The sequence below is a fragment of the Callospermophilus lateralis genome, chromosome 2 (assembly GCF_048772815.1).
Source record: "Callospermophilus lateralis isolate mCalLat2 chromosome 2, mCalLat2.hap1, whole genome shotgun sequence".
In the NCBI taxonomy this organism is placed as follows: Eukaryota; Metazoa; Chordata; class Mammalia; order Rodentia; family Sciuridae; genus Callospermophilus; species Callospermophilus lateralis.
Window position 1 is genome coordinate 55,491,695 of NC_135306.1, and position 24,745 is coordinate 55,516,439.

Here is a 24,745-nt window from a genome sequence, read left to right on the forward strand (position 1 = left end):
ATGCTCTACATTCTAAAAATGCAGAACACCAACTATATTAACATTAGATATCCATTACGGTCACAGAGCTAGTAAAACACAGTCTGAATTTAAATCAGTGTGTCTGAACTCAAACACCTTGTGGTGCTACTGCATCCTGTAGTATTAGGCTATATAGCATTTCTTGCATGCCTATGGCTTATTTGTAAAGGGCTATAGGGAAATTATCTTCAGTTTTTATTTTGTATTCATGACAATCTTTATTTAAGTATAATGTGAGAAGTCTACTCAGGTACGGTGTAGCAACAGATCATTTGCCCAAATTTATGAGCACCTCTTGTATTAAGGAAAAATAAGTTGTGGTTGTAGTAGCAAATTTATTGTTTTTTTTTTAAGCCCTGGGTTATTCAGTTCATTTGGCCTTTCTACATCAGTGTGTTTCATGAGACATTTGCTCAATTCTCAATTTCTCTTTGCTTTGGTAAAAATAATCTCCATATAAATCTTGAGATAACAAGACATACACCTGGGGTTGCTGCTGCTGTTTGTTTTTGTTAGTTTTTATTAGTTTTAATGTTTTAAAGGCATTTTTCACAAAGGATTGGTGATATCCTTACCTGTGGAAATCCCAAAGGAAAAACATTTTCAAAACCTCAGTGTTGAAGAGTAAAATGTATTGCTAAAGATGATTATAGAATTTTATTTAAGCATTTCCATAAAACAACCACTCCCCCAGTGTTCCCTAGGCACAGTAACCCTGGAAGTTGGAAGAATCAAAGCTGGTCCATTCCATTCAGAGAGGAGGCCTTCTCAGAGCAGCCAGGTGGGTAGCTGTCCATACACCAAGAATAGCTTATAAATGGCCCCATGGTGGCACTGTCAGGGACATGGACACATATGTGGCCCTCTAAGCAGGGTGACTGAATGACTGAGTGCAGAGTTTGAGATAGGGCAGGATAGGAGATGAGAGTGGGCAAAGAGGCAAGGTGTGACTCTTGATTAGTTTAAAACATTATAAGAATATGATTTCAAGCATTCTTCTTTTCCCATAATCTCAATGAGTTATCATCTAATATATGTAAGGTCTACCAAGATACCAGATTTTAAACATACTGTGTAGCAATTGCTAGCATCAATCAGTATTCAATATTCAACTGAAAAACCCCACATAGGTGAACTGTAAATTCTCTTTACCATATATAAATTACAGTATTGAAATAGTTCAATATTTTTCCAAGTCCTTTCCTCAGTGCTTTCTTCTGAAAACAGAAGTAGATTTGTACCAATCTTACCTTGAGTAACACTTTCAGACTTCCTTAATTACTAGATTAGTTTATCATTAACAGGCTCTAATTGTATAGTTTTTGTTTAAGTCCTAGTCTTTGTGCATCAGTTGTTTAAATTTATAGAGGATTGTCTTAAATGAAATTATGAAAACTATTAAAATTTTAGGTAAGTTGAAATCAGTCTTATTTACCCTCTTAGCTTCAATTTACCCATGTTATTAGGCAAATTATTTCTTCAAAAGAAAAAAAAATCATCAGGAATTATGTTTAAATGGTCCTTCAAATTATCAAGTGCCACTGTTGTTTAATGGTATTTCTCTTTAGATGCACTAAAAGAATTGAATTCTGAAATAAGTAGTATTTAGGGATTTATTATTTTATTTCTAAAATAATTGGTGGATTTTGTAGGTGAGTGAAGGCAGTTTGTCATCATTTACTCTTCCCCTTTCTGGAATAAGTACATCTGAGTCACTGGAAAGCAGCTCAAAGAAGAATGCATGTAAGATTGGTTCAATATTTTAAGCATGTTTTACTGATCTGAATTTTGGTAGGCAACACTGTTTTTTTCTTTCCCTCCCTCCCTCCCTCGCACTCTTTCTCTTTTTGTTTCCTTTTCCCCCATCTCCCAAATCATCCCATATCTTTACGGAGGTACAAAAACGTGGGTTGGCAAAAAAATCTGAACATCATGATTCTGTGCCTGTGGCAGCTTTTCCCATTTGATGTTTACCCTGAAAGACATAGGAAACATTATCATCAGGATTGTGTAGTTTTTTCCTACTGAGCAGACTGGTGTGTTTGATTTGCTTCTCTTCCTCTGTTTAATGTGACTCCAGCAAATCAGAAGATGCCACTAAGTGAAGCCTTCTTTTTCCATGAAGATTGCAAAATTTTGAGAAAATTAATATCATCCTCCTGTGTTTTAATTACATGAAATCGTGATGCAAAGGGTTTTTTGGCTTGATACATTAGTTGAAAGTTGTTCAAATTGAAGAAACTAACCATATGGCAGTCTCTGTTTGCAATATGACTAATATTCTAGAAGTTTAGGCACTTAAGTCCATGGATTTCTTTTAAAAATGCATCCGTGACTTTATTCCTCTCAGCTGTGCATATGTCTTTCTATGCAAAGTGCATTCTGTCCTTGACTCATTCAAAGTGGATTATATAGTTATATAATCGATGCTTAAAATGAAGAGATGAAACGAGATGGTATGTGCTTTTTTCCAACTGGAGAAATGATGAGTTCCTTTATGAGTCAGATCTAATCACATCTACTGTGTGTCATTTATTTTTTTAATAAAATAAATGATAGCCCATGTAGTCCCATCTAGCTCCATGTATTGGTGAAAATTTAATGTTCATAAAAATGCTTTGATAACTGTATTATATCTTTTTTTTACAGTAGCATCTGAAATACAGGGATTAAGAACAGTTGAAATAAAAAAGGTAATTTGATGTTTTCAGAGGCATCTACATTTGTATTTTTCTGTAACTATGTTATTGCTTCATAGTATCCAGCTGAATACACACACACACACACACACACACACACACACACACATTGTATACAGTGGAAATAACACAGTGCAGTCTTTGCTGAATTTCCTAGTGATATGACCTCATTTGAAAAATCACTTTTGCCAAAAATGGCATGAATCTGACCCTACACCCAATCATTCCCTGCATCTCCCTTCTGCTGATCAGTGAGCCTTTCCTTTCAACAGACACTTCTCAGTTTTGCTGAAACAGATTTCCCAGACAGCCATGAACAAGAGAGAAAATAAAAGCAGCTGCAATTTTGAGCCTTACGATGTGTTGAGCGCTTTTCTAGACACTTCTTGTCAACATCATGTCCTTTAATATTCATTGCAGCCCTCTGTAAGGGTCACTGTTATCACCATTTTAGGAATGAAGATCATCTGGTGATCTGTTGAGGAGTGGGATTCTTCTAGATCCTAGCATTTGTAAGCATAGATCCCTGGATTTGAACTCAGATTTGATTCCCCAGATCGTGGCCGTTTCACTTCAGAGTTTACCTGCTCATCTGTCTCACAATATGATTTCCGTTTAGCATATCTTGATTTTTTTTTCTTCCTGAACAGATGTTTATTTTCTTAACCCATACTAAGGACCTCTATCAAATAAAATAATGCAATTATCTTAAACTACATTTTCCACCCTCACACCCATAGAACATCAAGGTGGACACTAGAATCTTGAACCAAAGAACAAACAAAGATCAGTTGAAAGTAACACTTTTACTAAAATCTTACATCTGTTGCATGGCAGGGGCCTACTGACTCATTGGGAATCAGCATAGCTGGAGGAGTAGGCAGCCCACTTGGTGATGTTCCTATATTTATTGCAATGATGCACCCAAATGGAGTTGCAGCTCAGACGCAGAAACTCAGGGTAAGTTTTACCAATAACCATAGTAGCTCTAACAAATCTAGCAAAAGATTTTTATGGGGTAGTATTTTTTTGTTTTATATAAATCCTTCTAATCTAACCATCTATTGCAAGGCTGTTCTAAGTCAGCTAGCCAAGCTACAGCAGACCTTGCTTTAAGTAAAGGATAAAGAATAATAATTCAAAACAAAACGAAAGGAAAGGAAAAAATGATATTGTTGAACGGGAATTTGCAAGTAAGTGAAGTGGGAAGATTTACAGTTGTCTCTTTGTATTTTTATTATATGTTTTAACTCTGTGGAACAAGTTAAAATAATGCAAAGTTATTTTCAGAAAGCTAGTATGAAGTGAAACTTTTCTGTTTTATGTTTTATTGGTATAAATGCTGAGTCAACTTTATTAAATTGAAAAGTATCATTTATTTTCATTTGATTGTAAAGTTTGCAGAAACTTAATATAAAGTGACTTGCAATATGTAAAATTACACAAAACTTGCTTACATTGAGGGATTATTCATATTAGAAGAGTTTGATGGGCTTTATGATAACTGGACAGCTCCAAAATCATGTAAATACTCTTTTAAAGCAACTCAGTCTCTTTAAAAGTAAAGTCTCTGTGGCCTCATACAAGTTCTCCAAACACAATCATGTTTAGTGTAAATATCCTCTAGATTGGAAATGGTTCAGCCTCTTTTGATATCTAAATTAATTACTCACATTTAAAAAATTATGGTATATATATATATATACCATGGGGATCACTTTTCTCTAAGGACATCGTGAAATTTTGGGCTTTGTAGGTCATATGAGTGTCTGTTGCAGCTGCTCAGCTCTGCCCTGTGCAAGCAGCCAAATAAGCCTAGCTGTCTTCCAACCACACTTTATTAACCAAAATAGGCAATGGGCCAGATTTAGCCTGTGGGCATTAATTTGCCAGCCCCTGATTTAGTCACATCTAACGATTATAATGATAATATCCAGAGAAATTGAAGTTTCCAAATAATATCCATATTCTATTATTTTAATAAGAAATAATGCCTTAACCTGGAGAAATGAAGAGTGACTTTCCCCCTCTCCCTCCCACTCCCTTGGTGACTATAGAAATCAATGTGTACAACTTTTTTTGTGGTTGCTCCTTGGACTTCTTGGAATCGGTCATTTTCATCATTATATTTTAATGTCTGGTGACAGTATATATGTGAAGTTGACATTAGAGAAGGAAATGACTGCACTGGTCTCCAAGCCTTATTTTCCCTGTGTGCTTTAGTAGGTGGCTATTTCTTTTTCTCCCTGGCAGGTTGGTGATAGGATTGTCACCATCTGTGGCACATCAACTGAGGGGATGACTCACACTCAAGCAGTTAACTTACTGAAAAATGCCCCTGGCTCCATTGAAATGCAGGTGAGGTTTGTATCTCAAGCACTGTTCAGAATATGGGTAACTTTGAGGGCACATGTTAAAGCAGTAAAAAGGATTGAATCTCTTTTTTTGCATTTAATATATCCTTGAACATAAATGATATAAACTGAGAGCTTGAAGAATATACATATGAAACACATTCCATTGCATTTTACCCCTATGCATTTATTGTCTCCTACTTTATTTCTAAGGGCAAAATACAGGGTCTCAACTGTGAACATTAATTGCTAGAATTTTAAGTGGTGTGAGTGTCTTATAATTGCACAGGAGACAATGTTTTAAAAGCATCAGACAGCATTGTAGAATTGAGTTAGAATATTTTTATTATCTGTATAGTTAAAAAGCCACTGGATCTTGTGAAATTTCTCTCTTATGTTCAAAGAAATGTTTAAGTGGACAATAAAATACACATTTTAATCCAAATTCTCTCTTTGAAGAAAAACTGCTGTTGTCTCCCTAGCCACATGAACATGTGTCTTTTTTCCTCTCTATGCTCCTTTGTACACAGGTGGTTGCTGGGGGAGATGTAAGTGTGGTCACAGGTCATCAGCCGGAGCCTGCAAATTCTAGTCTGTCTTTCACTGGACTAACATCAAGCAGCATATTTCAGGATGATTTAGGGTGAGCTCTTATGTTATGGTACATTATTTGTTACTTATGAATCAAGTCTTCCTGAAAATTATATTCTCTGTCACATGTTTCTAGCATTCACCTAGAGATGAAATATATAGGGAGATGAGGCATAAAATGTAAAACCCCAGTGCTTTTAACTATGAACAGTTATGGCATAGATTTAGCTAATCAAGGAAGGATAGATTATAGACCCATAGCTATACATAATACTACCCTTCCCACATTTTCATTTCTGATTTTTTGGGGGGAGGGGAGCTTATTAGTCTTTATATCACTACCCCTGTATGATAGAGAGTAAGTCAAATTTATTCTTTAATTTTTTCAGCATTATTAACTCATTTCATACATCATGAAAAAATGCACTGCCATTGGATAACAACACTGAATACCAAAAGCATAAGAAAATAAAAAGAGTAGAGAAAAGAAGAAGAACATTGGAATGTTTATAAGCAATATAAGCTATATAAAATTATTTAATCAGTTTTTCTATATGAGCTTAGGAACCCCAATGTTTATGTCTTATTCCATTACAGTCCCCTGAACTTTAGCCCTCTCACTTTAAATAAACCAAAAAAAGAATGAGTTTTTCTGTACCATGAGAATATGCAGTGAATATGTTAGTTTAAGGCAACTGTAAATGAGTAATAGAATTAGGGCGTTAAGTAGGATTTCATTAGATTATGTAAATTTCAGTACTGCACACAGCATGCATTGACAATTTAAGCATCCCCAAAATATTCATAATATATTTCCTATTAGAACACAAGGAATTTTGCTAGTGTTAGGTAGATGTCAGACAGTGCATAACTTACAGATTCAGATTGTGTGTGTGTGTGTGTGTGTGTGTGTGTGTGATCTATAAAAAATTCCAAACCTCTTTTTTCCTTTCCTTCACTGTAGACCTCCTCAGTGTAAGTCTATTACACTAGACCGAGGACCAGATGGCTTAGGCTTCAGTATAGTAGGAGGATATGGCAGCCCTCATGGAGACTTACCCATTTATGTGAAAACAGTGTTTGCTAAGGTAAGCTTGCAAATTTTAACCATTCTCTTCTCTGCTAAACATTCATTAACAGTGGTCAGCAGCTGGCTTATTAGTTTATGGCCTGAGGTAATGCCAAATGGTTAACAGTTGATCATTTTCTTTCTAAACTCCCTACAGGAGCAAGTCATTAAATATTTTTTGTACAATTTGAGCTTAATAATGTTTAAAGGAAAATAGCTTCAAATTAAAACTCCATGGAAACTCTTGACAACATGCATAAAAATATTAATTAATTTTAGTTCGTAAATTCTGTTCTTTCCTTTGAAAACAAGTTGTACATAATTGTCATTTGAAAATGGGGCCTTTTAAATATGTATACTACAGAGCACTGGCATTTCTTTTTCTTTGCATTTTTTGTTGTTGTGAAATAGAAAATAGGTACAGAAAAGTGCATAAAATGTATATTCACATTAACTAATAGAACATTTATTTGACAAGTTTAATTTCATTGAATAAAATAAAAAGATTACTAAAAAGAATTTAAAGAGTATCCAGCAGCCTTGTCATTTACAATAAATTGATTATTCATAATTAAGGGATTTTATTTTTTATGAAGAAAAACATTTCTATCTTAAGAATGTTTGAACAAAAATAAAGATACTGGGACACTGATGAAGCTATTCAAACAACCGAAACCCATATTTGATTGCTAAGGCATATTTATGTTCATAAGACATATATTCTCAGTCGTACAAAATTGGACAAAATTTTCTGCAGGAGAAAATCCAAAATTTCAAAATTTTATAGTGAAAGAAAGCAAAATTCATGAAAAACATGTTTAAAGACTTGATATAGAGGCTTTAGATTAATGCTATGGTCCTTTAATTTATGGAGGTTTTATTATATTATTTTGAAAAAAGTATTACTATTTTTAATTGTTTTAAAGTGCTTTAGCTTAACTTTTGAGATTTTTAAAAAAGCTATTGGTGTGTCCAAAAATACAAACAGCATTTGCCAGTGAACAGGAGAGTCATGCAGTCCTTTTCCTCAGCCTAGGAACAATTTATTTAAGGCATGCTAGTGAGAACATATTTTAAGAATTTCATCATTATGGATTCCTCATTAAATTCTCCATATTTTAATCTTATATTTAATTGCATAATTGTCTTCTATAAGCATGCCTTAAGATGGGATTCTTTTTCAAACAATAATGTCTGTGTTTAATCTTTATCATGTAGGGCCCATAGTAATATAAAGAATCCATCTACCCTTGGGAAGTAAGAACCAAGACAGCTTGAGCCGCCTTTTCAAAGTCACAGAAAGAGTTAGAATTAACTGTGTATGTGCATGCATGTGCGTGCATGTGTGCGTGTGTGTGTGTGTGTGTGTGTGTGTGTGAGAGAGAGAGAGAGAGACAGACAGACAGACAGACTAGGAATAGAATCCAGGGCCTCTCATGTGCTGGCAAGAATACTACCACTAAGCTATACCCCCAGCCCCAGCGATGGATTTTAAAATCAGCACTTGTACCTTATCATGTCCTAGTCAACCTTCACATAGGCTTTGTGCTTTTGCAAACCTTTTAGCCCTTATACCCAGGTGCTGTGAAACTGATTTTATTCCTAGTTAATTTTGTGTCTTCTTTTTCTATAGGTCTTTACAGAATAGAAAATCATGGATTCTATGAAATCATTCTTACTAGGCAAATTCCCAAATATTCTTTATTAACTTGAATTTCCACCAACTGCTGTGCTGAATAGCGCCCCCCCCCCCCAAAAAAAAAAATCCAACTGATCTATTGACTTCTAGATTCTCTCCCAAATTGGAATCTCATACTAAAACCATTTAGGAGAAAGACCTCCTTTGTGTATGTTCATCATTGCTTAATATTTGTGGAGCACCAAGAGCAATGTGCCTGTACATGCAGAGCAATTTACATTCTTATTTAGATCTTTTTTATTTCTGTTGTGTGACATGAAGCTGCATTCTTTTGAGAAGTAAACAAGTCTACTTTATAATTGCAGGGAGCAGCCTCAGAAGATGGGCGTCTTAAAAGGGGTGATCAAATCATTGCTGTCAATGGGCAGAGCCTAGAAGGGGTAACCCATGAAGAAGCAGTGGCCATCCTCAAGCAGACAAAAGGCACTGTCACTTTGATGGTTCTCTCCTGAATTGGCTGCCTGAACTGAACCAATCCAATCTCTTGCTTACCTCCCACTATAAGAATGGAAGTGGTCTGTGGATAATTGATCTTGTGGATGACTTTTCCTATATTGTATTCATGGGTTATTCAAAACTGTAGGGAAAAATAACATTTAAGTTTGGTTTTGTAGTGTGGTTTTATTGCTGACATCTAAACATCATTTTTTCTTTCCCCTTGTGTTTTGTGAACCTAAACTCAAAGAGGAATAATATTTGTGTATGGAAATACAGTTTTTCTTTTAAAGTTATTTAAAATTTTGTAGTCACATGGATAAAAATTATGTATCAATCTCATTAATAGAGAATAATAATTCTAAATCTAACAAAAAAAAATGACTTCAGGAAATTCACTTTTAGTTTGAATAGTGAAGATTTATAGTAAACAAGGAAAATCTTAGGAGAGTTTTTTAAAAGAACTTAATTCAGCAATCTCTCTCTTTTTCCTACCCCAAACTAAGAAAAAAAAAATCTAATACTCTTAGTATTTAAAAGTTCTGAACATTATAAAATACCGTTATCTCCTCACTTCTAATGTAAACATATATTTTTGCTGCTTAAATTGTGTTCTGTGATTGAGTAAATAGCAAATATATGGAGCAGTATTCCTAAGTTTTATAAAGGAATCATATTTAAAGCACATCTTGATGTTCATTTTCATTTTTTGACCTGTTATAAAATATTCTCATGTTGCTGTAAGTAAAGCAATGATGTTACCCCACATTGACTGGTGTTTCTAGAGAACAACCAGGCTAATCATGGAAGAATGTAAAAGGATCCCAGAATCTTTTAGTGCTGTTTTCAACAACTGATGCAATACTGAAAATGTGTTTATGCACTGTGCAGTTGTTTTTCATTTAGTATTACTCTTAATGACAGAGAAAAAAGCAATGTGTTAGTAATTATTTTGGTTGTATGCCTTTAGTAAATTGATAGAAAAATTAAGGGGATTAACATAACTTCATTTCATTGCCTTATATTAACATCTTATAATACAATAGTTTTAGACTAAGGGAAACAGATGGAGCTGTTTATTGAGACAACTGGCAAGGAATTATCATGTGTTCATTCCCATTTTAGAGCGTGAAACTCCTACATTAGAGTATATAAAGTCACTTTAAATATTATATTTGTAACAGAAGTAGTGTACAGATATTTTATTACAGCATTCTTGTGTAAACGCATAATTAAAATGAATAAATAAGAAGAAGTTTCAGTGGTGCACAAATAAAAAAGCAAGAATTTCTGTTTGCTCGCTGTCTGTACTGAGGGAAAGGTTTATTATTTAAGACTTACTATTTAAAAATTGATTTCTGTCATGTCTAATAGCATATATCATATGCATGGATGCAATTAGAAGAAATATAGACAATGTCATTATGGAAAACTCAGTATTTTTTACCTCCACAATATTTTTGAGCATTAAAGATTCATGGACTCCTAGGAAGGGAAGTCCCTGTGTGTTTTTCTAGGGTACTATTAGTGCAATAATATTGGAAGTTATTCTTAGATTAATAAATAGCTAAAGTGTATTCAGAGAGAAAAATCATAATGAAAATTATTTATTTTAATAAATATGAAAAGTCTGATTTACACACTGATCAAAGAATTGGGAAATCTTTACTAGTTCTGTCCCTAAATTAGCCAGTAAGAATATACATTCCCTCAGATTTATCTCATCTGTAAAATGATAATTGTTTCATCAGAAAATTTCTATTTAATTCTAAAATGCAAGAAAATATTTTTATAAGAATTTAAGAATTCTGTGCTTCTAGTCCATACAAAAATAAATGGAAAAAACTACACACCTAGTGCAACAATTTGGGAGATGTATTTCTCAACCAATCATTGTAAATTGAGGTGCTTAATGTAAAAAAATCAGTTTACTATTTCAGTGATATATCCATTTTCTTAGCCACCACTTAGGGCCCTCCCTTATGAAGCTATGCCAGGATTCTTTGGTGGTAGGCCACTGAAAGCTAAACTGACCACTTTTAGAAGTTTAAACTAGCAAAAATGTTTATAGAGGTCTCTGCATACTAATACTGTGTGAGGGAAAGTAAGCCAGTTGAATTGAAGTTTGAGTAAATATGTGAAAGAGTCTCTAAAAAAGAACCCAATGGACATCTGTCCTAGCTTAAACAGTATTCTCCCAAAATTCATGTTCACCTGGAATCCTAGAATGTGACCATTGGTCATAGGGTCTTTGCAGAAGTAATTATTTATGATCATTGTTAGATAGAGTGTGTCCTATCCTTTGACTTGTAGCTTTATAAGACTGTATGAAGACACAGAGACAAAGACAAATGAGTAATTGTTAATATCATTGAGAAGTAAGATTTTCATCATACAAGAAAGGAAGTACACAGAATATAAGATTAATAAAACAATTTATAGTCCTGAATTTAAAAACAAAACAAAACAAACAATGATGGCAAAGAAATATGCCAAGGAACACCTGGGGCTACCAAAAGCTGGAGAAATAAGGATTCTTTCCCGGGGCCTGTTGACACCTTGATTTCAGACTTCTGGCCTCCAGAACTATGAGATAATAAACTCTGTTATTTTAAGCCACGATGTTGTGGTATTTATTATGGATGGCATTTATTATGGATGCCCTGAGAAAGTAATATTATATTTTTGTATCCTGAGCTACTGTCATTGTGCTGGAATAGTAAGATATTATAAATTGCTATTAACACATGAAAAGAGAAAAGGGAGGAAAAAAAGGAGAGAGGAAGGAAGGTAGAGTTTAAAAGCAAAAGAGTATAGATTCATCGACATTGTAGAGAAATAACAAAGGCTTGTGTTTCCTATACTATTTCTTTCTGGAGTTTTCTGTGGTGAAGAAATAAAGTACTTGAGCAAAGAGTTTAAATAAAGACTCTTAATGTTGTGCCATGTATAAACCAAGACAGTGGATCATCCATAATGCCTACTGAGATTGATTGAGTCAAACAGGAGACTACTACAAGTTTCTGGTGGTGTTCCTCAACACTCCGAGGAATAATAATGGCAGTGACAAAGTGTTTCATTTCAGCACTGACTGATTCATAAAAGTGGGAATAGCAGGGAGGCCTAGCAACCAGCATCCGTATGTCAGAGCAGCAATGGAATTAGAGGCATAAAAGGATTACGAGTCATGAGAGACAAGAAGACACAAAAAAGGAGGATCATTTTTTTTTTTTTTTCTCATCAGAAGAACCTTGACAAAGCAGATTTCGATAGACATGAACAAGCAGAAGGGGGCTGTTTCTGCATTGGGATAGACATACTAAGCTGCCTTGGATTTGGTCAGCTCATTTGTTGTCTGGATGACAGGCAGTGATTTAGTGTCCCTCTTCAGATCTCCATCAGCCTGAAAACTTGAAAGAATGCCTGCAGAGAGACAAGAATAAACAGGTTTTTTTTTTTTTTTTTTTTTTTTTTTTAAGGTGTGGGAGGGACCCTCAGAATGATCATCACCAGCTTCCAGCAGTCCTGGTGTGTTGTTTCATGTCTGTGATGTTCTGGAATGCATTTGATTCATGCAAAGATGTTCCTCAACTTCTACTAGGAATTAATATTTAATTTTGCCATTTTCTAAAGAGAGCTAGTTGGAAGGCAGGATTGAATCCATTATCTTGAGAGAAAAATAGTTGATATCAAGAAAACTTCCAAATTAAAAGAGTGTGAAAGCTAAGAAAAATGTTCTTAAAGTGATTTTAGAAGTTTTCTGTATTGTCCATTTCAATATAAACTAGAAGGAACAATTTATATTTTATTTGTGTAAGCATTTTAATTGCCAGTTAAGTACTGAAAGTTTAGTAGTAGGCCCTAGCAAGGAATTCTGTCAAGAAGGAGGCAAAGTTAGCCAGGCACAGTGGTAATCCACACCTGTAATTCCAGCAGCTGGGGAGGCTGACACAGGAGGATTGCAAGTTCATAGCCTTAGCAAAAGCAAGGCACTAAGCAACTCAGCGAAACCCTGTTTCTAAATAAAATACAAAATAAGGCTGGGGATGTAGCTCAGTGGTCAAGTGCCCCTGAGTTCAATCCCTGGGACCTCCCCCGCAAGAAAGGAGGCAAATTTATGGTAATGAGCTCAGAATCATTACAGCTATTTCTTGACATTTTCATGAGTACCAGAAGCACAGTTCATCACAAGATTGATGAGGCATCTGCTAGGAGCAGGCCCCTACTTGTTCTCTTCACACTAGACAGAAGACTGTGTCATTTGTGAATACTTTGTGATCCCTGCCCCACCCTCCTTTTCCTTATATGCATATGTTCAGAAACAAACATACTTATCCTTGGACATTTTCTTCTTTGTTTTTTAAAAATTGTGCTTTTTTCACCTGAATTTACCTTAAAATACTTGGCATTAAAAAATTTCATTCCCCAAATTTTCTTAACATCAAGTTACTTTACTGCCTTCAATAAAACTTAGATGTATATTGATCTGGAAAATTAAATAGATTATGTAAAGTTTTAATACCATGCAACAGAATAAGTTATCAAGAAATGGTTGTAGTACAGTTGTATGAGTACCATAAATGTAATACTTTCTTTAAATAGTCTTCAGTTTTCGTTTCTGTCAGTTGTATCTTTTTCCTCTGAAGTTGGATGGAAATTAGCTTATATTAAACTTTCCAAAATTTCATTTGTTTTGCATACAACCTTCATCATGTTTCCCATATCCTTATATAACTATACTATTACTTACTAAATATTTTTCTTTTAACTTAAATGGGCTATAAAGAGAAGTTGTCTCTCCCTCCTTTGCATGGAAAACCAATATAGTTTGCCATAAATACAAAATAGCTATGAGTAAATGCTCATAAACTTTCTCAAGATACTCTTGTTTACCAAGGGTCAGAATTTCATAACTGAGGGCTGCTCTCTTTGTTAGAAAGGAAGATTTGCCAATGGTAGCATGGTGTTGACATCTCTCTGGAAACTCTTCCTTGGACTTATTAGAACTGGAAGGGTTTTTTTCCTCATGTAATCCAACATACATTAGGATACATATAGTCCTAAAATGATGGTTTTTAGGACTACCTAAAATGATGTGCTTCCTCCATTATACAAAAATCATGAAGGTTTTGCTTTTCTAAAATATGAAAGCCACCAAATTCCTATCCTTAAGAGTATGCTTAGTTACAGAATTACTTACTATTTTGTTTATAAGAATTTAACTAAAATCAGAATTGGGTCATCATGTCCAGTATTTTAGTCTTGGCAATCTTGAGTTTGAAATAAAGGACAAATGACAAAATTAATGGAGTAAAATTAATGTTGTGGTAATATTAAATAAAGCTAATGCCTTTTGCACCTGGAGGGCTATACAGATGGCAGGCATACCTAATTATGCACCCTGCTGCCTTTAAGTATACTGATAAAATCTCTCAACTGACTTTAAAATATGTTAATGTACCAGCTCCTAAAAGATTTAGTAAGGCAACTCAGTACACAGAAAAACATTCTAATATTTTTATTTTTAAGGGAAAAAATTATAATTCTATAAGTTAAATGAAATAATTTAAAATTTACCTATTTTTTAAAAAACAAATTATTATAGTTATTAAGTCCATTAGTCCATTAGAAAAAGGATATTCTCAAACCAGTCAGAAGTACTTAACGTAAGTTTAGATTTTTACTTACTGCACATCAGATAAAAAAGAATAGAATCCTAAATAAGTTGATTTGATTTCTCTAGATACAAATTGCATTGGTAAATTATTGCTCATATAGATAAATAGATAGATAGGTAGATATAAACTCATTCAATTATTTTAAAAAAATTTGGTTCTTTTTATTTACACATGATAGTAAAATCTATTTTGATAAAATAATACAAGCAATTATTCTAATTAGGACCCCATTCTTCTGGATGTACATGATAGTGGGATTCACTTAGATATGTCGGATTCATCCCACTATCTTTCCTATTCCTATCACTCACTCTCTTCCTTCATTCCCCTTTGTCTAATCTCATTCAATTCTTTAAGAAGTAATACTTCTTTAGAAAATTACAATCCAGACATAGTGATGCAGGCCTATAATCTCAGTAACTTGGGAGGCTGAAGCAGAAGGATCGCAACTTTGAGGCTAGCCTTTGCAATTCAGGAAGAACCTTAGTAACTTTTCAAGACCCTGTCTCAAGAGTACAAAGGACTAGGGATATATCTCAGTGGTAGAGCACCCCTGGGTTCAATTCCCAGTGCCCCCCCCCAAAAAAAAGACAAAAGAATGTTGCTATAATTATATATAGAGATAATATATTTTGCTAGAAGAATTTCCAGCAAGAAGATGGAGGTTTAAAATTTATTGTGAATTCTCTGCATTTTAGGGATGTAATCCCATGAACTTCCTTTTGCTGCAGTTGGATGTGCAGTTAGGAACACAACCAGCCACTTCTACTTTTGAATTCAGATGATTTTTTAAATCATTTTTTAAAATAATATTTTTATAAACATGCTATCATTTTTATATTTAGATTTATATTTGTTACTTACATTCTTAAAGAATGAATAGTATGGTTTGGATCTTGAATGGCCCCCAAAGACCATGTGTTAAAGGCTTGATCACCAGCCTCTAGTGCTTTTGGAAGGTGGTAGAACGTTTAGAATTTGGGACCTATGGAAAAGAAGGTCTGATTGTTGGGGATGTGCTGTGGAAGGACCAGTCTTCTCTCTTTCTCTTTAAGGTGAGCTATTTCCCCTGCTTTGTACTTTTGCATGATGTTCTGCCTCTCCACAGGTCCAAAGGACAAGGTTGTCAATCAGCCTTGAACTGAAAGCTCTTAAACAATGAGCCAAAATAAATCATCTTCTTATAACTTGCTTATCTTATTAATCATTTACCATAAATACAAAATATGTTGGTTCATTTTTAAGAACAAGTGTCTTATTTTTAGACTAATAAGCATATAATTTCTTCGCATTTTACTATTTAATATTAGGGCTAATATATAAGTTATACATTTAAAACTTTATATTTGTAATAGTTGCTGCCATTTGGATAACATACTATCAACCCATTCATCAACACTTATTTATAGGTATCTGATTATTATTATTATTCCTATTCAGTAGTTAATTTTTTTCTAAAGCTTTTTTTTTTCCAGTCTACAGGTATTTAGGTAATAAAGTTATCATGGTCTCATCCTATACTTTGCCTTTCATGTGTCACTTAATGTCAATCGTACCTGATAAATGTCTTCTACTAAAGGAACTATAGATTGGGACTCTGTATAGGACTCTAGATCTCAAGGCTGTGCTTCATTTGTGCCCTGGCCTGATTCCTGGCCAGAAGACAGCTGAGATCTCTGAGCCTTGGCCTCCTTTGTTAGTAAAATAGGGTTACTAACATCTTCCTCAGATGACTATTGGCATCAAATGAGAAGAAATGTCTGCACATGAGGATGCTGATAAAAGACAGAAATAACATCACTGTTACAAAAATCAATGCAAATGAAGGACTGTGGTACATCTAGTGAAATTGTGGGAGTCATCTGAAATGAAGTGTGCAATAACCACCATCAATTTACATCCCAGCTTCCAAAAGAAACTTGTAAAGTACCTTCCTACTCTCTCATTCTAGATATTTCCTTATACTTGCTGCTAGAAAAAGAAGCTAAGACAAAAACAGTTCCAGAAGAGCTGAGGACTGGTTGCTGATCTGAATGTACTACTCTTTAGTATTTAAAATAAAAGCTAGTTTAGATTGCAGTTACCTAAACCTAGTGAGAGATTTCATCATTAACTAAACCTCCAGTGCTTTCATAATAAGCCAAATATTTAGTTTTAAAAGTAAATGGGAAATTGTACAATATCCATCAATCATGTTATCCCTCCTCCAGTCTTCTTTGTATTACATTAATTGAGTAGATTCCATTTTCATCTCCTTTTAGGCACAACTTCTTTTTAAAAGGAGGGAAATAGAGGAAATCAGCTTGATAGACCAAACAGTCTTCTAAAAGTTAGTGAGATCAGACTCTGTCAAAGGCCTCTTATTAGACAGTGTTTCTTAAATAGCATGTTTGGTTTTGTTTGTTTTTAGTGATGGGATAGAAACTAAGTAAATTGGGAAACATGTAAAATGATTAAGTTTTCAAATCTTTTTTTTCACAATATATTTTATTTTTATGTGCTGCTGAGAATTGAACCTAGTACCTCACGCATGCTAGGTGAGCACACTACCACTTGAGCCACATGCTCAGCCCTCAAATCTTGTAATTTAAGAGAGTCAAAAGAAAGAAACCTTCTGAAAGGACTTCTGCCCAGTGAGCACACTTGAACATAACAGAAGCTTGAACATTCATACTTTATGAAATTGAAGTGAGGGTTGGTTGGGAGAACTGAGCTTCTGTTTAGGACACTGCAGCAGACTTTTCTTGGGGTGGACTGCAAAGGTGATGTCCTGTCCATTAGCAAGTGCAAGAGTAGTACACATGGGCCTGACTTCCAGGTTTGCACATTAGATGGGGTAAATTTGTAAACCATTCTTAGCCCTCACTTGGTGGCAAAACGTTTTATGACATTTTAGAAAAGAAATCATACATTTCAAATATTGGGAGATGGTGAAAGTCTAAGAATTACTTTTAAGTGTGAAAGAATTGAGAACCCAAAGAATCTGTGTATAGCCAACTGTGGGGAAGATACAGATAGACATATGCATGGATGGACGTAGCACTGGAAAGTTCTAAAGTATGAAATTCTTTAGTATGTTTTTCTTTACGAGCCCTGGACCATACTTTTTGGGTGCAAGATATACTTACCATGATTTTGCTACATACAGAACTAATTTAATTTCAACTTTCAAATGGAAAAAAAAGGAAAAGGTTACTAGAAGTACCTTAACTTTCTATATGACTATTCTGAATACTGGAGAGATTAGAGACTTGAATTGCTGAAGAATTTTAATAGGATTGTGGAAAATGTTTCAGATTTGAAGGGAGAAATATGGAATTAGATTCACAAATAGGATACTTAATTACTCTAAATTTTTTTTCAAGGGGATAATATTTTCCCCCAGGGTTTTAAAAGTCAAAATATATAATGAATGTGAAAGTATTTAAAGTCCTACATAAGCATTGGCCATTATTACATATTAATTAAACTATGCATTCATGACTTTTTATTAAAAGCCATCAAACTGACAGGATACTGTCTACACATATATTTTGTCATGGTCCCATTATACAACTCTAGAAATGACATAACACCATCCAAAATTTTTGTGTAGGATACAGGCAAAAAAAATAAACTTCTCAGACCAAAGAACACTCTACTTAGCAACTCAGAAATAGTACTTTATTATAAGTAACATATATCCATATAATATGATTTATATATCATATATATATTCCATATAGCTATAGATGAGGTTGGCATAATGTGAAGTGGGGTAAGTTTTGGAATGGGATGTCAGTCCATGAGGAGATGTGCTGGTTGCTTCTGGGTTGGTTAAGATTAATAATCCAGAAAGTTTTTTTTGTATGCAAACAGGATGAGGTAGCACCTAGGGGTCAGCTGCCAGTGGTTGTTTGTATTTTGTTTTAATTTTTGTTTTGTGCAGTACTAAAGATAGAACCCAAGGCCTTGTGTATGCCAGGCAATCATTCTACCATTAAACTACACCTCCAGCCCTTTTCGTGCTTGTTTTGAGACAGTCTTCCTAAGTTTCCCAGGCTGGATTTGTCTGAGATTTGACTGACGGTTTCAACATACATTCAACAATGTGAAAACCTTGTGATGGTTTAGCCCATACCTATTAACTGATTAACTTTCTTCATTACTTGTCTTTTCTATTGTCTGACCCTTGTGATTAAATTTAGGACATCTCAGAATTTTTCATATATATATATATATATATATATATATATATATATATCACAATAGATCCTCTAAAGAAAAAGCCTTCACTCACTCCTAGCATGGCCTTTCTATCATTTTTATCATCCCTGTGTCTTGGACTTAACCATGACATAATAGATGTTTGCATCATGTTGCTTTGTCTACATTATGGCCTGTAACTATACTGTAAGTGATATTAACACAAGAGTTTTGCTCAAAAATGGAATGACCGAAAAATGGGTTGGAGTGAGATTAGGAAAGAGAAAAGAAAGGAGAAAAAATGAAAAGAAGTTGGTTTAGAGGAAGTGGGAAGATCATTAGCCTTGAGTCTATTCTTTTTTTTTTTTTTTTTTTAGTTTTCGGTGGACACAACATCTTTCTTTTTTTTTTTATTTTTATGTGGTGCCGAGGATCGAACCCAGCACCCCGCGCATGCCAGGCGAGCACGCTACCGCTTGAGTCACATCCCCAGCCCCAAGTCTATTCTTAACAAGATTTTTACCATTGAGTATAAAAGTTAAACATGGACTTTCAGTGGCTTTCAGTGGGCTGGTCAATTTAGTAATTCTAAGTTTTAGATGAAAAGCAGAATTTATAAAATTTTACATACAATTACTAAGAGCTTCATAATCATTTGCTAAACAATGAATGTGAACTAAGGATTATAAATAAATACATGATAAAATCACCTGGGGACAGACTTGGAAAAAAAGAAAGGAAAAAGAAACCAAGAATGACGCAAATGGGGACTGCTGCTAGTTTATACCTTTTCTTTTAATTCTTTCCAATTTCTTTTATTTAACTTTTGAGTTTAGGAAAATGAGACTTAGAGAATGGTAGTGAGTTATGGGTTTTTTCACACGCTGAGAAACAGAAAAAAATGTGCTAGGTCCCCAGCATGTGAAGGTCAGAAATCAACTGTTCCTTGTTTCTGCAAACTTTGAGGTAACTGAGGTCTAGTGGGTAGCTTCCATGTGAATGCAGAATGTCTAAGTAAATACAATGCTATTTTAAACATTTTGAAATGTAAACTCTTGTTAATCAAAATAGAAAATATGTGATGTGTACCTTACTTAAACAAACCCACTTTCTAAACCAGGTATAACATCTACTGGGAAAACAATAACCCTTTCTAGAAATTAACATTTCAGCGTTATCTCCTTGACTTTTACTTTGGGTAACATTAATAATCAGAATCATTCAAACCAATGGTACCATTTAATACCATGCAAGGAAAAGAGTATTTCCTCTGTCCTTTAGTCTATGAAACATCTGAGGTCCCTTGAGAAGCATCATGACAGATGGCATGAGATGCAAAACTGAAGTAAAGCCAAAATCTAGACATTCCAGATGACATTAGTTTTCTGGATTAAATTATTAAGTAAATTGACCCAATCTCATGAATATTTCTCTTATGTGGATTTGGCTTAAAATATACTAAAAATAAAGTTTTTTATTTTTAGTATATTTTAAAACTGAACAAGAGGGCAATGAATTTTATTTTTGAATTGCTAACCAGAGTTCTCTTTGGTCTAGGAGCTTACTGTTATTATATATTTTTTTTACCTGCATCCTATATGAACATTCGGGACAGTGTTTTGGTGTGGATCTTAAATGTCCTTCAAAGGTTCATGTGTTGAACGCTTGGTCCCCAGCTGATGTTGTACTTGGGAGGTGGTAAAAACTTTAGGAGATGAGGTCTAGTTGAAGAACTGTGTGTCACTATTCAATCACTTTTGTTTTCTTTTGGTGCCTTTTAAACTCTCCCATACACATGATGTTTATAAGGTAGAGCTGGCATTTAAAAATGAAAGGCTAGTTTTCATAACCATAATGAATGGTTAAATCAAAATTTATATTCAAAGACGGATAGTCTGGCAACCAAAAATAAAATTTAAATTTTTATTTAATGTATGAATTTAATGTATAAAATCATAGCTGTTATGTCTTTAAACCTTTTCAAAAAGTCTTTTTATTTCTGTCTGGTCTTAAACTTTCCCCATCCAAAGAACAGGTTAGTATCTACATTCCCTTGTCTGTTTATTCCTCGATGATTTCCTCACATTATGTTTCCTCACATTATGATTTCCTCACAGTTTTCCTTCTGTCTTCAAATGGGAAATACATTTCCACCTGCCAGGCCTGTCAGGCTGACTCCAGAACTCCATACACTCCTTGCCTATTATGGAGGGAAGAAAGAATAGCCCCAAGAAATAGAGTTCTTCTCTAATTCTGACCATTTTTTAACATATAAATGAATGATAGGAAACGAAAGAAGGAAGGAAGGAAGGAGGAAAGAAGGAAGGAAGTTAGGTCTGCCCGGAAGATGTGTGGATAGGTTAGATGAGTATGAAGTTGTTTTAGTCAGCTTTTTCGCTCCTGTGACTAAAAGACCTGACAAGAACAACTGTAGAGGAGGACAAGTTTACTTGGGGGCTCATGGTTTCAAAGGTCTCGTTTCATAAACAGCTGGCTCCATTCCTCAGGGCTCAAGGTGAGGCAAAACAACATGGCAGAAAAGTGTGGTGGAGGGAAGTGGCCCATGTGATGGTCAGGAAGCAGAGAGACTCCACTCACCAGATCCAAAATATAAACATCAAAGGTATGCCCTTGGGCTGGGATGTAGCTCCGTCTCCTGGCAAAGCGTCTGCCTTGCATTCGCAAAGTCCTGGGCTTGACCCCCAGTTCCAAAAAAGACCAAAAAAAAAAAAAAAATCACCAAAAAAAAAAAAAAATGGTATGCCCTTAGGGATCCACCTGCTCCAGCCACACCCTACTCTCCCTCAGTTACCACTCAGTTAGTCCCATCAGGGGATGAATTCTCTGATTGGGTTAAGACTCATATTCCAATCATTTCTCCTCTAAACCTTCTTGCATTGTCTTATACATGGAACTTTTGGGGGACACCTCACATCCAAACCATGACAGAAGTAGAGGCATGTGGCAGGATTCTATCTTAAAATGCAAATACATGTCTTTTCTACACCCTCCCACTTGATCAAAGGGTCAGTTTTCTCTTCTGAAACTCAAGCTGAAACATAAACATTTTCAAAAGTAGCCTCTGTAAAAAATATTTGGGTCCTTCATGCACAGTGCTTCCATTCCCTATGATTTAGATATGGTTTGATGTTCCCCAAGGATTCATGGGTTGGAAGCTTGGTCCCCAGCATGGTGGTGTTAAGAGGAGGTGGAACTTTCAAGTAGAGCTTGGAGGGAAGTAATCAGATCTTGAAGGCTCTGCCCTGGGAAAGAATCAGTGCATTTCTCCTGAGAGTGGTTAGCTCTGGAAAGAGAGCTCTTATAAGAAAGAGTCTGACTCTCCCTGGATCTTCTGGCTTCCTCTCTTCCTCTCCCTCCTTCATTCATTGCTCCTGCCACTGTGATGCCATCTGTTATGAAGCCTTCACTAGAGCAGAGCCGAGCAGATGTCATGCCCTTCAACCTCCAGGTCTGAAAGCTAAATAAAACTCTGTTCTTCATATGTACACAGCTCAGGCATGGTGGTTGAGGAGAGAAGTGAGAAAATATTTTACCACTGCTTTAGCTAATGGTTAGACTCTCTGGATCCAAACTAGGTTGCTAAGAGGAGAATTTCCCACCCCCTGAACTGCAGGGATAGTTTAGCAGTCCCATTCTCTCCAAGGCAGTAGGAATGATCATTGTCAGAGAAATAGCCCTGTTTCTCAGGGTCTGTCCTGAGCAGAGACACAAAGGGAGAGAGTTTATTCCCAACCTGCCACTTATAGATCTTTATGTTCTATTTCTCTCAGAGCATTCACTGTTTTGTCCTTACCCTTGCTCTTGATTGCCTGTTTTGATCTTCTTTGTTAGTTCCCTTCCCAGAGATGGTACTTCAGTTTGATGGGATTCAGGACACACCACCCCCAAAATCTAGCTCCTTGGCATACTGAATATTTTAAGCTGAAAGAATTTGAGAAACATCAAGTCCAAGAAAGACTTTCCAAACTTCCTCTGAAGCTGGTCATAAGACTTTCATGTGAGAGGTGCTCTCACCTCATTTCTGGAGGAAATGAGCATTCTTATCTCCAGGAAAAGGGGGGTGCTCCAAGAGGAATCTGACAAACAGGCTACATTTTCCCCAGTTTTCTACTCATAAGCTCATACTCCTTTTGCACTCCTAAGTATTCATCAAATCTAGTAGAAAAACACTCAGGGTCAACCATTTTTTCAGGTCTTCGTTTCCTTATGAAGGCTCCTGAGCCATATAAAACATACGAAATAAATGTGCTTGCTTTTCTCTTATTAATCTGTCTTTCCTTACAGGGGCCCAAGCTGAGAACTTAGAAAGAAGGGAAAAAATTATTTTCTGCCCCCTACAGGTCCAAAACACCTACTCTCCCTAATGCCTAGGCACTGCAGGCTTTGCATTTTAAGAGTAGCCTGCCCTGGGTTTGTCATTGTTGGCATCTGTCCATGCTTTGAGTGAAATGCCCCTCTGCGGTGTCTCCTTCCTTCTTGCTGTCTCTCACTGTCCAGGCTGGGAGTGCAGCTTGCTGTGACTGACGCCTAGTATATGTGGACTAGTCCATCTTTCTAAGTGAACGGGTCCTCCTGCCATTTCACTGGTGGTGCCTTTCTGGTGCTTTTGGAGGTGCATTCTCACCCCAAAATATTTAACCCAGAAAAATGGGTTAAAATGTTTATAATTGCATAAACAAATAAGTATTACCAATGTTGTATTCTAATAAAATAAAGTAACGTAGAAAAACATACTTGGGGTATATTGGATGCTAGTGTTGGAGGAAAACCAAGAGAAAGATGGAGTAAACAGAGATTTTTGAAGACAAGTCTTGAGTATATTCAAATGCTCTCAAAATGAACAGTAGTGGATCTTTATGAATCCTAACTTTACTTCCACAGGTGTGGCTTATATTTCCTTTAATCTATGTGTATCCTTCTGGACCAGCTGTAAATCTTGTTCATATTTGTCTCAGGCTCCTTATTGCATAGAAAAGTCAGTCCATATTTTTGCTTAGTATTAGGGACATCTAAAACTTGACTTCAGATTTTTTAGTCTAATTCCCCATTTTGTTCTGATAAGCTCTGTCCTTTTCATTCCTTTTAGCATTTTCTGAACATGATTTGCATATACTGAACTCTATGTTGTATTTATATTTGCATTTTTTGGAAGAATCCTTTCATTAACATATCCCTGGTCCAGTCATCCTTCAAGGACTACCTCAAATATCCTATACTTGACAGAATTTTCTATTTAATGAGCTAACATGTGTTTAAGTGCTTCTCATGAACAGTACATATAATACAATATATTATTATATAATATGAAGTACCTCAGAAAATAGTAGCTACTATCAATCAGAGTTTATTTTTCTTTTTTTTTTAAAGAGAGAGAGAGAGAATTTTTTAATATTTATTTTTTAATATTTATTTTTTAGTTCTCAGCGGACACAACATCTTTGTTTGTATGTGGTGCTGAGGATCGAACCCGGGCTGCACGCATGCCAGGCGAGCACGCTACCGCTTGAGCCACATCTCCAGCCTCAGAGTTTATTTTTCTTATGTTCATAAAATTTTATCTGGCATTACGTTTTTCAAATATTTTACATACTACATTAATTATTAAGAATACAAAATCTTTATCCCCAAAATAAAATGTTGAAACATTGATTAAAGAGATTTGTTTTGACAGGTCTATCAAAAAGGTCAACTATAGCAATATATTGTAAATCTTCACTCTAGGTGTCAAATACCATTCTCCAAATCTATTTGACCAAAAATATCTGAAGAGACTAAAGTTTGAGGAATATATTTTTGGTAAACAGACATTCACCTCACCAAATTTTGATCTGATACAATTATTAAGCCATATATTCTATTCCCCAACAAATGCAGAGTTTCTGCACAGGACTAGGTCTTATTCAGTTTTTTTTTTTTTTTTAATTCTCATAAGATAACAGCTATATTACATAGAAAGCCATGATGCATGCATTTTAGTTCTTTTTAAGATAATT

At 35.0% G+C, this 24,745-nt stretch overlaps 1 protein-coding gene across 14 annotated transcripts in view; it reads left to right on the forward strand.

Moving 5' to 3' along the window:
• Window positions 1-12,312, forward strand: part of Mpdz (multiple PDZ domain crumbs cell polarity complex component) — a 158,144-nt gene extending 145,832 nt beyond the window's left edge. For 10 of the 14 annotated variants that reach the window (XM_076845967.2, XM_076845971.2, XM_076845974.2 and 7 more), the window contains 8 exons: window positions 716-802; window positions 1,674-1,764; window positions 2,671-2,714; window positions 3,558-3,680; window positions 4,974-5,078; window positions 5,605-5,717; window positions 6,630-6,753; window positions 8,739-12,312. In XM_076845967.2, the coding sequence (XP_076702082.2) occupies window positions 716-802; window positions 1,674-1,764; window positions 2,671-2,714; window positions 3,558-3,680; window positions 4,974-5,078; window positions 5,605-5,717; window positions 6,630-6,753; window positions 8,739-8,885 (834 nt within the window). In that variant the 3' untranslated portion in view covers window positions 8,886-12,312. The remainder of the gene's footprint in view (window positions 1-715; window positions 803-1,673; window positions 1,765-2,670; window positions 2,715-3,557; window positions 3,681-4,973; window positions 5,079-5,604; window positions 5,718-6,629; window positions 6,754-8,738) is intronic. The other 4 variants (XM_076845972.2, XM_076845976.2, XM_076845979.2 and 1 more) reach the window with 1 other exon arrangement.
• The last annotated feature ends 12,433 nt before the right edge of the window (window positions 12,313-24,745 follow it).